Source organism: Protopterus annectens, chromosome 9.part0 (genome assembly GCF_019279795.1).
Source record: "Protopterus annectens isolate FY-2018-M chromosome 9.part0, PAN1.0, whole genome shotgun sequence".
In the NCBI taxonomy this organism is placed as follows: Eukaryota; Metazoa; Chordata; order Ceratodontiformes; family Protopteridae; genus Protopterus; species Protopterus annectens.
In genome coordinates, this window is record NC_056743.1 from 1464960560 (window position 1) to 1464974254 (window position 13695).

At 38.1% G+C, this 13695-nt stretch overlaps 1 protein-coding gene across 1 annotated transcript in view; it reads left to right on the forward strand.

Annotated features, from left to right (window-relative positions):
• The window catches only part of LOC122812121 (adhesion G protein-coupled receptor E3-like), a 224305-nt gene that overhangs the window by 49597 nt on the left and 161013 nt on the right, over positions 1–13695 (forward strand). Inside the window, exon 2 of the mRNA XM_044084410.1 lies at positions 2296–2464. Coding sequence (XP_043940345.1) covers positions 2296–2464 — 169 coding nt within the window. The remainder of the gene's footprint in view (positions 1–2295; positions 2465–13695) is intronic.

The window sequence follows — 13695 nt, forward strand, 5'->3', positions numbered from 1 at the left end:
AAACCTTTTGCAGCTTCTGGAAGTCATAAAACAATAAAACACATCCACTGTTTCTCCAGGAACTAATAAACCATTCTCTGGCATAGACATTTAGTCTCTGGTTGCAATCAGAACTGTAAAACAGAAATAAGAATTAAGTAATTTAATTCCATACTATTTTTGAAAGCTGAGCTTAACCTCACCTCTTCCAGTATCCATTGTTACAATATTAATTTCAGTAGTTATAATACAGTCTGACATGCAAATATATTTCTTTTTCTGTCCAGCAAGACAAACTGTTGGTACGTTTTTAACATAAGCAGCTTTACAAATACATTTTTAAACACAAGCATCTGTACAAATCAGTTTGATATACAACTGACATGTAATTCTTTACAAAACTACAGCTATCTATACTGGGATATGTTACACATCCATGGCCCTACGTCTCCTGGCATAGCTGGCAATACCTCACATTGACACAATAAATACAAGTTTAAAGGATTTAAATATATTGCCACATAAATGGAGATTGCAGACATTACAGATAACTCTCCCAAAGAATCTCCTAAATGTTAATGAAACTCCCACTTTCTGTAGAGGAAAGCATGTCCACCACTGTCTTTAAATCTAGCCTCAATGAATGAATATGAAACTGCACCCCATTTGTCATGGACAAGAGGACTGACTTGTTGGGTGCACTAGTGGGACTGCAGTGACTAGGCTAAAAAAAATGCTTAAACTGGTCTATTGCCTAGTAGCAATCTAAGAACCTATAAACATTCCTTATATCACTTCCTGAACTATGACACTGAATTACTGCAACTGGGATCCAAAACAGGATTAACAAAAATGTATTGTGAAATGTAATTACTAATGAAAATGTGCAATGGCAAATATCAGTTAGTCAGAAAAATCCTTAAAATAATTACCCTAAAAATTTCATACCAAAATTCAACAACATTGAAAAGTTTGAAACATATACAACAATAAAATGGATAACATATTTTAAAGACTATATGCAACAAATGCCCATAACTGTGACAAAATTTATTATTTTGTACTCCTAGTTTCAATTCACCATTTATGATTCAGCTCCCCTAAAATGTAACATCCTGTCATTATTTGGTGATATCAGCCATCACTGTGTTGTAGATGGGGATAGCATAGCAATGAGATGTGTCTTTGCATCCCTCTCTTAATACTTAGTGCTTTGTGTGTGGACATGCCCAGTAAAAATATCTTATACAGCTATTGTGTGCCACACAGAACTTCTGTAAAACTGGAACATCAGATATTTATTCAGTGTTGCTTTTTTCAATTAGCCCACAAACAGCAGTAAAGTTTGGTAGCCTGAACAGTGTAATTTATGAGTCACATGTTTTGAATCAAGGAATAGGTAGTGGAGGTCTGTTTGCATGCCTGGCCTCATCCAGGTACATAGGAATCTATGGTCATACTCCATTGCATATGGATTCCATTGTGTTTCAAATGGTCTCTAGTATGTGGTTTGGACTGTGCATCAGCCCTGCATGATTATGGAAAATCTTTATGAATTCCAGGGCAAGAGATTTATATTAAATGTCTGAGCATCAAGTCAACATATTACATATATAAAACAAAAAATAAAAGCCACTCTAGTGACGTTGAGTGATAAAGCCCTGATGACTGCAGCCCAGCTGACTTGGGTTTGAGTTAGGCTCTAGGTGGAGGCTGGGCAGCCAATTTCAGTGTGCTCGACCAAAGGGTAGGACAATTTGCCTACATAGCATGATATAAAAGTGTGTGAAGCAGACCAGAATTGTCTGCCCATTACATGTCTCTGGAGTTCAGCAACAGCTCCCCCATCAGAGGGGAAGTAAGGTTAGAATAAAGTAGAAACCAGCTCCAGGTAATGTTAGGACAGCACCAACCTCCCCCTTAGAACATCCTTAGGTTCCATGATGCCCCCAGTATCAAATTCAGTAGTTGAACAGGAGTAGATTTGAGTGTCTGACATACACAGCATGGACATGCAGCACTGGATAGCTGTCAGGCTGTCAGGATGAAACCAGGGAGAAAAAATATGGAAAAAAGGAAAATAGAATATGGCAGAATTCTTTGTAGTTATTGGATCTGAAAAAGAATTTACAGTTCTACATGGAAACCATGTGCTGATTAAAGATGAGGGCTGTTACTTACAGCATATTATCCACCCATAACAAAACATGTATTTGGAATAGTCTTGGAAACGTTGAGTTATATTTGGCTATAGCGATGACAACCTCATTTTAATTTATCTTTTATTAAATTTTATACTATATTTTTTATTCACAGAATGCTTCTTTTTAAGGCCACTGCTCAGTTCCTTGTTTTGGGGTGCACCTGGATATTTGGCGTCTTCCACTTTCGAAAAGAGACTCTTGTGATGGCATACCTTTTTACAATACTGAATAGTTTCCATGGAGTATTTATGTTTCTGCTCTACTGTGCTGCCAATAAGTTGGTAAGAATGTTACAATCATAACTCTTGTGTATAACGCACAGTTGTCATATTTTCCTTTTTGTTTTTACTCCTTTTAGACATAATTGCAATTATGAACATTTTTTTTCTGAAACAGTGCAGAAGTGTTATATTCCACAGCTGTAACTTGAGCATCTATCTGTACTAGGCCCTGCAGTCTTTTATTTGTAGGATATACCTAATAAATCATGTAAAAAACAGGATTCCCAACTTTCATTCTTTCTATGGTAAAAAGAGGTGATGGGGTGCAGAATTTAAGATGGTGACAGTCAGATGAACTGGTGAAGTGCCGCAGTGGATAGTGTTGAGGGTCCCTGGTTCAATTCTTGGCAGGGCTGCCTTTAGTGTAGAGTCTGCATGTCCTCCCTGTGTTTGTAGAGGTTTCTTTTCGTGGAATTCATTCCAGAACATGTTGTCATGCACTTTGCAATAAAATTCAGTAGCTTCATTCTTTACCAGTTCATCCATCCACAAACCCTTATTCCCATTTTTCACAGGGGGTTGGGATGTCAGTTCAATAGCAACACTCATCTAGTGCGAAGGTTTCCACCACCTGATGGCTAGCCCTGCCACAGTTGTTCTTCCACACCACACACTTGCACACACACTCACATATATCAAGTTTAGATTATCCAGTCCACCTACTGCATGTCTTTAGAGTGTGGGAGGAAACCACAGCACAGGGAGTAAACACACATGAACACAGGGAGCACATGCAGACTCTGCATAGAAGGTACCCCAGCCCAGATTCGAGCCACTGAACTTCTTGCTGTGAGGTGTCAACACTATTCTCTGTACCACTGTGTGTTGTACAGTTTGACCATTTTTGATTTGTTGCTGCCATCTAGTGGCCTTTATTTATAACAGTTAGATTAACTTGTTTTACAGCATTATAGCAAGTCTCAGTAAGTGATGTAACTCACTCAGGATGCAGCTTTCTTTCTAGCCATCATGAAGTGCAGTCATGATCTTCTTTTCCCAGGCCCTGGCATTCAGATCTCCTTTTTACAAAAATGAAAAAAGTATTAAAGTTAAGAAATCTCAGTAAAGCTACAAGAAACCCTGATTCCTTCACTTATTGCATTTTCTTAAAGTGTTAAGTTGTCCGTTTAGCTGTACTACACCTCGCACGGTGCTGTGAGAATGGAACAGTAAAAAGGAGATCCTTGCAGTCCTGAATACAAGAGGTCACTGCACTGCAAATATGAGTCTGAGATCAGGGAAGAAGTATAAACCTGAGGATATGTCCCCCATAACACAGCATGGCAGGGAGAACAGCTCTAGTGTCCCGAAAGATGACACACAGTCACATGGCTCCAAATCATCAAGATCCAGTAAGATGTCCTCAGCATGTTCCTTAGCAATCCGGAGCTTGTGCCAAAGCAGATGCGGCATGTGCCCAACTGGCATTTGCTGAAAAAGAAGCCATTATGATGTGACAAAAGGCAGAATTGGAAGCTAACCTACATATTCTTCAGCGCCAGAGTGCAGCTGCTGTGGCAGCAGCAGAGGCCACTACTTACCTGGAAGCAGATTCATCAGTAAGCGAGATAACTCACTTAGAACCAGAAGTCCCAGAGAAACTTCTCTCCTCTGCTGAACGTACAAGTGAGTACATCCAGAAACTTACTAGTATGCATGCAAGCCAGCAGTCACCTAAGATTATGCAAGGAGAATCCACCCCAAAGCCAGCAGATGTTCCTTGTATGCCCCATCAGTCTTGTGATGTCAGCAATGTCAAACCAACAAAAGAACAACCTCCAGAGCTCCTTAGAAATGGAAATCCAGGACTCCCACTACCACAGCCTAAAGATTACATGCCTGAACACCAAAACATACAAGATGTCGCAAAGTATCTTATTCACAAAGAAATGGTTAACTCAGGTTTCATCAAGTTTGATGACTATCCAGAAAACTATTGGGCATGGAAGTCCTCCTTTCTGAGTGCAACTAGAGACTTACATTTGGCAGCTGCAGAAATGCTGGACTTAATGATAAAATGGTTGGGCAAAGAGTCAGCAGAGCACGCAAAAGGCATGCGTGGAGTACACTTATTTAACGCTTTTGCAGGACTTAACATTGCATGGCAGTGGCTAGAAGAAAGGTATGGTTCACCTGAAGCAATTGAAGGTGCTCTCCTGAAAAAGCTTGAAACCTTCTCTAAGTTGAGCATTAAAGACAATATAAAATTACAACTGGGCGATCTTCTTCTAGAAATAGAGTGTGCTAAAGAGGAGGGTTATTTGACAGGCCTTTCATATTTAGACACTGCTCATGGACTAATCCAATAGTGGAGAAACTACCATATACCTTGCAATAAAAGTGGGCATCTGTTGGAGCTAAATACAAAGAGGAAAAATGAAGTAGCTTTTCCTCCTTTCTTTGTGTTTTCTAGGTTCGTTCAGCAGCAAGCAAAGATTAGGAGCGACCCCAGCTTTGCCTTCATTAGCAGCAGTAATCTGTCATCCAGACCAGGAAAGCCTTCCAGACCTCATGGTAATTCTTCTGTGTTCACACACAAAACAGTTGTACCTTCAAAGGCCACAAACTGTCAAGACAGCAGCAAGGTGAGCCCTACAGAAAGTCTTAATAGGCAATGCCCAATTCACCGGAAGCCTCATCCTCTAAAAAGGTGCAAAGGGTTTAGAGGTAAGCTTGTTGAGGAGAGAATGTCCTTTTGTAAACAAAATGGCATCTGTTTCAAGTGCTGTGATTCTACTAAGCATATAACTAAAGACTGTAAAATATCAGTCGAGTGCACAGAGTTTGGCAGTGAGAAACACATAGCGGCCTTACACCCTGATCCACCTCCACAACCAGCAGGGATGGTAGAAGCCAGGAAAGATCAGGGCAGGGAGCAAAAAGAGGATTTCCCTTCTTCAGTGATGTCTAAGTGCACTGAAATTTGTGGCCAAGGTAAAAATCCACGGTCATGTTCTAAAATCTGTTTAGTCACTGTGCAAACCACCGAGAAAAGAGAGAAAGCAGTGAAGATTTATGCAGTTCTTGATGAGCAGAGCAACAAATCACTTGCTTGCAAGGTCTGACTTTTTTGATATCTTTAACATTAAAACAACTGCAGCTCCCTATACTCTAAAGATGTGCAGGCATTATGAAAACTGCAGGCAGAAGAGCCATAGACCTTGTTATTGAATCTTTTGATAAGGAAATGCAATTCCTGTTACCTACACTGATAGAGTATGACATGATACCTGATGACAAGTCAGAAATTCCTTCTCCAGAGGTGGCTTGTCATCACCCTCACCTCCACCCAATTGCTCACCTCATTCCAGCTGTTAATTCTGGTGCTTCTATCCTTTTGCTTCTTGGAAGAGACATTTTAGAAGTACACAAAGTGCATGAGCAAATTAATGGACCAGTCAATGCCCCTTATGCTCAGAAACTTGACTTGGGGTGGGACATTGTAGGAGAGGTTTGCCTGGGATCAGCTCACCAGCCAAACAGCATCAGTTCCTTCAAGATGTCTGTGTTAACAAATGGCCGCACATCCTTTTTCAGTCCATGCCAGAACAATTTTACTCTTTAAGAAAGCTTTGATAATTTAACATGGTTTTAGGACTCTTCTTCACACAGCAAAGAAGATACCAGCTTTAACATAGAAACTGACAATCTAGGGGTTTCAGTGTTCCAGAAATCAAAGGATGATAATAAACAAGCCCTGTCCATAGAAGATCAAGCCTTTCTCCAGATCATGGACAGAGACACTTAACAGGATGATAATGACAGCTGGGTGGTCTCTCTGCCATTTTGCACACCCAGGTATTGTTTACCTTGTAATAGAGAACAAGCCATGACACCTGAACTCTCTACATAGAACCTTACAAAAAAAGTCAAAGATAAAGAGAGATTTCACAGAATTCATCAAAAGGTTACTGGATAATGATCACACTGAAATTCCAGGACCACTGGATCAAGGTAAAGAACACTGGTATCTGCCAATGTTTGGTGTTTACCACCCACACAAACCTGATCAAATAAGAATTGTGTTTGATTCCAGTGCAGAATGTAAAGGTATTTCTTTAAATAAGGTACTGTTAAGTGGTCCTGATCTAAACAATACTCTACTAGGGGTCCTCATGCACTTGAGAAGAGAGCCCATAGCCTTCACAGCTGATGTGCAGCAGATGTTTTACTGTTTTCTGGTGAGAGAGGACCACCGAGATTATTTATGTTTTCTCTGGTACAAAGATCATGACATAGACAAAGAAGTAGTGGAGTACAAAATTAGAGTACATGTCTTCGGCAACAGTCCCTGTCCTGCTGTGGCTATATACTGTATGTGTAAAGCTGCCCTAAAAGGTGCTGAACATTATGGACAAGATTCCAAACACTTTGTGTTGAGACATTTTTATGTAAATGATGGACTCACATCTACTAGCACTCCTGAGATAGCAACTGATATTCTCAACAAAACAAAGCAGATGCTGGGAGAATTTAATCTGTGGCTTCATAAGGTAGCTTCTAACAGCAAACAGGTCATGGAAGCCTTTCCTGCAGAAGATAGAGATAAGGACCTTAAAGATCTTTGCCTGGGTACAGACTCACTTCCTATTCAGAAAAGTTTAGGTGTAGGCTGGGATCTATAAAAACAGACAGCTTTGTTTTTCAGGTCTCTTCAGAGGAAAAGCCCTTCATCAGAAGAGGAATTTTAGCTACCGTGAACAGCCTTTATGATCCCCTTGAGTTTGTTGCACTAGGGACTATAAAAGGAAAGGCCTTAGTCCATGAACTGTCATCTGGGAAATGGGAATGGGATGCATTACTCCCACAACATAGACTGCATGAGTGGATTCAGTGGAAGTAGTCTTTGCAGGCTTTGAAAGGCTTAAAGATACCCAGATGTTAAGGGCCTGTTTCACTGACAGTAGCCTGTAAAAAGGAACTGTATATTTTTTAAGATGCATCCATCACAGCTATAGGTGCAGTAGCCTACTTGAAAACAACTGATGCAGTAAGTGTATGTCATGATGGGTTTGTTATGAGAAAGTCTAAGTTAAGCCCTAGATCAGCACATACAATCCCACGTTTGGAACTATGTGCAGCTGTATTAGCTGTAGAACTGTATAAGCTAATCAGAGATGAAATAGACCTGGAACTGGATGTTGTGAAATTCTTTACAGACAGTAAAGCCGTCCTGGGTTACATCTGCAATACCTCTAGAAGATTCCTTCTGTATGTCTCTAACCAAGTAAATAGAATCAGACAAGTAACTCATCCTGATCAGTGGTTCTACATACCCACAGAGCAAAACCCTGCTGGTTATGCTACAAGGCCCACACAGACAGCCTGCCTTCAGAACACTATATGGTTCTCAGGCCTTTCATTTCTTTACCAGCCAGTTAAAGACATTTCAAATGACACGGCTACTGGTTATCCTCTCATAGAGCCTGAAGCTGATCCTAAAATTAAACCAGCAGTTGCAAGCTTCAGCATTAGAGCCTCTGATTCCACTATTCATTCACACTATTTTGAAAGATTTTCAAACTGGAAGATACTAATTAAAACTATATCCAGACTTATTCATATTGCCAAAAGTTTTCAGAGAAAATCAGATAGCTCTCTACTTAGAGGCTGAAAAAGTTTTCATCAGGAAGTTAGCTTAGAGGAACTTTCACAAGCAAAGAATGTGATCATCTCTTCTGTTCAGCACAAACACTTCAAAAAGGAATATGACTGCATAAAAGAGCAAAAGGCATTGCCAAAACAAAGTCATCTCAAGAAGTTTAGTGCTGTTATAGATCAAGATGGACTTCTGAGAGTTGGCGGACGCTTGTCCTTTGCAACATTGACTGAACGAGAAAGGCAACCAATTATCATCCCCCACATTCATCATATTGCTACACTGATTATGAGATATTACCATAACCAAGTGGCTCATCAAGGATGTCACATAACAGAAGGTGCAATCAGAGCTGCAGGTTTCTGGATCCTTGGTAGTAAACACCTGACATCTGCAGCTATTCACAAATGTGTATTCTGTCGTAAACTAAGAAGGGGATTAAAAAGTCAAAAGATGGCAGATTTACCAGAAAATAGAGTGACTCCTAAACCACCATTCACTAGCGTGGGTATTGATGTTTTTGGCCCGTGGACAGTGGTAACCTGTCGCGCTAGAGGAGGTAGTGCTGAAAACAAATGCTGGGCAGTACTTTTTATATGTCTGTCTACATGAGCTGTACATATAGAACTGATTGAATCTATGTCAGCTTCCAGTTTTATTAATGCCTTGAGAAGATTCTTTTCAATCCATGGCCCAGCAAAGTTACTTCGCTCTGACAGAGGGACAAACTTTGTGGGAGCTTGTAAGGAACTGAATATTTGTTCAGGTGATACAGCAGTATGAGATTATCTACAAGACAAGGAATGCACATGGGTCTTCAATCCTCCACATTCACCTCATATGGGAGGTGCTTGGGAAAGACTAATAGGTGTAGCTAGACACATCTTGGATGCAATGTTGCTCCAAGATAAGCCCACTCGTCTGACCCATGAGAGTTTAAGTACCTTGATAGTGGAAGTTATGGCTATTACGAATGCAAGACTTTTAGTACCAGTGTCAAATGATCCAGATAATCCTGAGGTTCTTACAGCAGCCATGCTTTTGACTCAAAAGGCAAACTCTTTTTTGGCTCCTTCTGGTAACTTCGAAACAACAGGCCTTCATGTAAAACAATGGAAGCAAGTTCAGAGTCTTGCTGACACCTTCTGGAAAAGATAGAAAAGGGAATACTTGTCCAGCTTACAAAGTCACAGAAAGTGGACTCGAGACTATCCAAATGTTAAAGTAGCTGATGTGTTAATGAAGGAAAGTCAAAAATGCAGGAATGAATGGCCTGTGGGACTTATCATTGACACGTTGCCAAGCAGAGATGGTAAAGTGAGAAAGGTGGAAGTAAGAGTTGTCAAACAAGGAACTACTAAAGTTTATTTGAGGCCAGTCTCGGACATTGTAGTTCTTGTTTCTGAAAATGGTTAAAATATGTTATTGTGTCTAATAATGCTAGTAAGTGTAGTGGCATCCCGTAATATACCAGGCAGGGAGTATTCTGCCCTTCATAGCAATTAAGGCATTTTATAACATAGTTGTACAGTTTGACCATTCTTGATTTGTTGCTGCCATCTAGTGGCCTTTTATTAATAACAGTCAGATTAACTTGTTTTACAGCATTATAGCAAGCCTCAGTGGTGATGTAACTCAGTCTGAAAGCAGCTTTCTTTCTAGCCGTCATGAAGTGCAGTCATGATCTTCCTTTCCCAGGCCCTATCATTCACATATCCTTTTAACAAAAAAGAAAAAATGTATTAAAGTTAAGAAATCTCAGTAAAGCTACAAGAAACCCTGATTCTTTCGCTTATTGGATTTTCTTAAAGTGTGAAGCTGTCCGTTTAGCTGTACTACACCTCGCACAGTGCTGTGAAAACAGAACATATATAAAACAACTCAAATACTCCAGCACATGAAAAAAATGCCAAACAGGAATGCGTACAGAGCTTTAACGGTGGATCACAATCTCCACAACAGGTAGACCGGTTTCGCCGCTTGGAATCATCAGTATGTGTCACAAAAACATTTTTCCCCTTATATACATCCTGTATTTAAGGCGACAGTACATACATAGCTACTCTCCTTATTAATCAAATTACTGAAACAAGTGCTCTTTTACAAAACCCTAAACTAACAAAAACATTGCTGCTAATATACAGCTACAAAAAAAAATTTGTTTTGTTGTGAACATATACATATATATAAACACATATTCACTTGTATACCTACGCATATATATATATATATATATATATATATATATATATATATATATATATACATAAATATACATATTTTCTATATGCAAATACATACATGTTAAAATACACACGTATGCCTGTACAAAACTCTTATACTCTTATACCCATGTGCATAAATGCATTTAAGGGCACAAACCTCTTTACAACCATGCATGATATGTTGAAATATAAAAATATGTATAAAAAAGCAACTTGCACCTATAAATAAATGCATGTATCACAGACTAAACTCTTAAACATTAACATATATATATGTGCATAGTTTTTACCAATGGTCATCTTATGGTTTCAGAAAGGCATGATTACATTAACAGGTTGATAGGAAGTTACAATTAAGTAATATATTGGTTTTTGCATCTGCAGATATATATGTTAATGTTTAAGAGTTTAGTCTGTGATACATGCATTTATTTATAGGAGCAACTTGCTTTTTTATACATATTTTTACATTTCAACATATCCATGCATGGCTGTAAAGAGATATGTGCCCTTAAATGCATTTATGTACATGGGTAAAGAGTATATGAGTTTTGTACAGGCACACGCGTGTATTTTAACATGTATTCATTTGCATATAGAAAATATGTATATTTACATATGTACATATATGCGTGGGTATACACGTGAATATGTGTTTATATATATGTATATGTTCACAACAAAACAACATTTTTTTGTAGCTATATATTAGCAGCAATGTTTTTGTTAGTTTAGGTTTTTGTAAAAGAGCACTTGTTTCAGTAATTTGACTAATAAGGAGAGTAGCTATGTATGTACTGTCGCCTTAAATACAGGATGTATATAAGGGTAAAAATGTTTTTGTGATACACACTGATGATGCCAAGTGGCGAAACTGGTCTTTCTGTTGTGGAGATTGTGATCTGCCATTAAAGCTCTGCATGCATCCCTGTTTAGCATTTTTTTCATGTGCTGGAATATTTGAGCTGTTGTTGGTTTTGTCCGTGCACAGTTTACTTCACGTCACACCTTTTCTGTTGGATATATTCATCACTCTCACAATATATATATATATGTATATATATATATATATATATATATATATATATATATATATATATATATATACCATATGACCAAAATTTAATTTGCCCTAACTTCCAGTTGACTGACACCCATTTGCCCGAGACCAAATTACCAAAATTTCATAAGAAAATGGAATATGCCCCCTTCCCCACTGTAATGTGACCCTGGAGTTAGAATATATAGTTACGGGGGGTGTGAGGGGCAAAGCCCCCCACTTACTTTTGTTTTACTAAGCAATATTAAAGCAAAACCAAACAATATAATATGAAATTAAGTGGGGGGCTTCACCCCCCACACCCCCCAACTAAATATTTTAACTCCAGGGTCACACTACAGTGGGAAAGGGGGCATATTCCATTTACTTGCCAATAATACTTGTCAGTCAAATGAAGTGTCAGTCAAATGAAGTGTCGGTCAAATTACATTTCTGTCAAATGGGGTCTGGCAAATGGGTGTCAGTCAATTGTAAGTTAGTGCAAATGAAGTAGACCCATATATATATATATATATATATATATATATATATATATATATATATATAGAAATGGATCTACTTTTCTTCATCAAAATTACACTTGTACGAAAAAGAAAAGTAGATCCCCACTTCAGCGAAAGTGCACTTCAATCAAACTGCGCTTTCACTGAAGTATAGTCACTGGATTGGCTAACCCAAACAAAAAACACAAAAAAAACATCTTTAAGGGATATTCCCTTATCCCCACTGTACCATGATCTCAGCACTAGTTTGCTTAGTTGTACATCAACATTAAAGTTGATGTACAACTAAGATTACATGCAAACTGCGTGTTTTAATTACTTCTTTTTTTTTTTTTATTTTATTTTTATCTTCACATGAAAGTGCATTTTTGACAAAATGCACTTTTGTGGAAGTGCACTCGCGAATTTTCATTTTGTTTAAACATACATTCATTGTAGTAAATGGATCCCATATAAATATATACATATAACTATATGTATAGATGTAGATGTGTAGATATAGATATGTAAAGCAGCTAGGGAGTGAGTGCAAGGGGACTGGAAAACCAACCATTGTACGTATAGTAGAAGCAGATAATATAATACTGGGAAGCTAGGTGAGTGATATAAGAAGCAATGAAACAGTTAAGATGAAGCCATGCTGGTTAGTTTGATTATAGTGACAACAGTCATGTAGAAACTTGGTAAAATTCATATTATACTGATGTAATCATCTATAAACTTGTTGAAATGTAATTATGCCATGTTCTCATACATATATATCAGTATGTCTATATCTATCTATATATCTATATTTATCTATCAATATATATATATATATATATATATATATATATATATATATATATATATATATATATATATACATATCTTCACATATACATCATATACATACACAGGTACAGATGTACTGTCTACATATATACTTATACTCATGCATGTATATCATTGTTAACTGCAGTTGCGTCAATGTCTTCTCATGGTGAACCAAAGGAGAGGTGTCCTGAACTGTGTTCTTTTTTCATTTAAACGAGTATTCACTGAAATATGGGTATCCATTGCAGTACTTATAGTTTCAGTCCATCATATTGCCAGTATTTAATTTTTTTTTTTACAGTGATCTTTGGCCTTGCTAAGAATTATATCTTTTTCTAATGGTCTTTCTTGTTGCATGATGTGTCAGAAGTATACTTAGCCTTTTATCTACTCCAATACTAATTGATTTCTTTTCCAGGTAGTCCATGGCATATACAACATTCTTTACACATATGATAATTTAAAGTTGTCAGTTTATTCATCTTGTTTCTTTACTGCCCGATGACATTAATTAAAATGCCATACCTTGGGCATCATGAATCTTTATATGTAAAAATGCATCTTTGCAGTAAGGAGTTCATTTTATTGTATCAATGTGATTTTTGCCCCTTTCTCCATGACCATCAACTCCATCCCCCAGAATCATTATACGTCACCCATGTATTCCTTTATCTTGGAATTTCATTTGGGATCAAGGTGGGAGCAGCCTGTATGAGGCTTTCATTCTGGCAGCCATGAAGTTGCTTTGTGCCTTCAGCTCTGTCTTGATTATCTGCTTTCTATCCATGGGAGAGTATGCCATACACTACAACCAAATGCGTTTGTCTTATCCTCAGGGCATGGCCCATAACAGACCCATTGTTCTATCTCTAGCCATGACTAGTGCACTTGCTCTATCAGCTAGGTGAGTCTGAGTTGCCCCCATACCAGTACCTAAAGACAATGTGTCTATCTAGCCTTAGCTGACAGGCAATCCTTCAAATCACTGACCTGCTTAAACCATGAGAAGTGGCAAAGAGGACATCTTT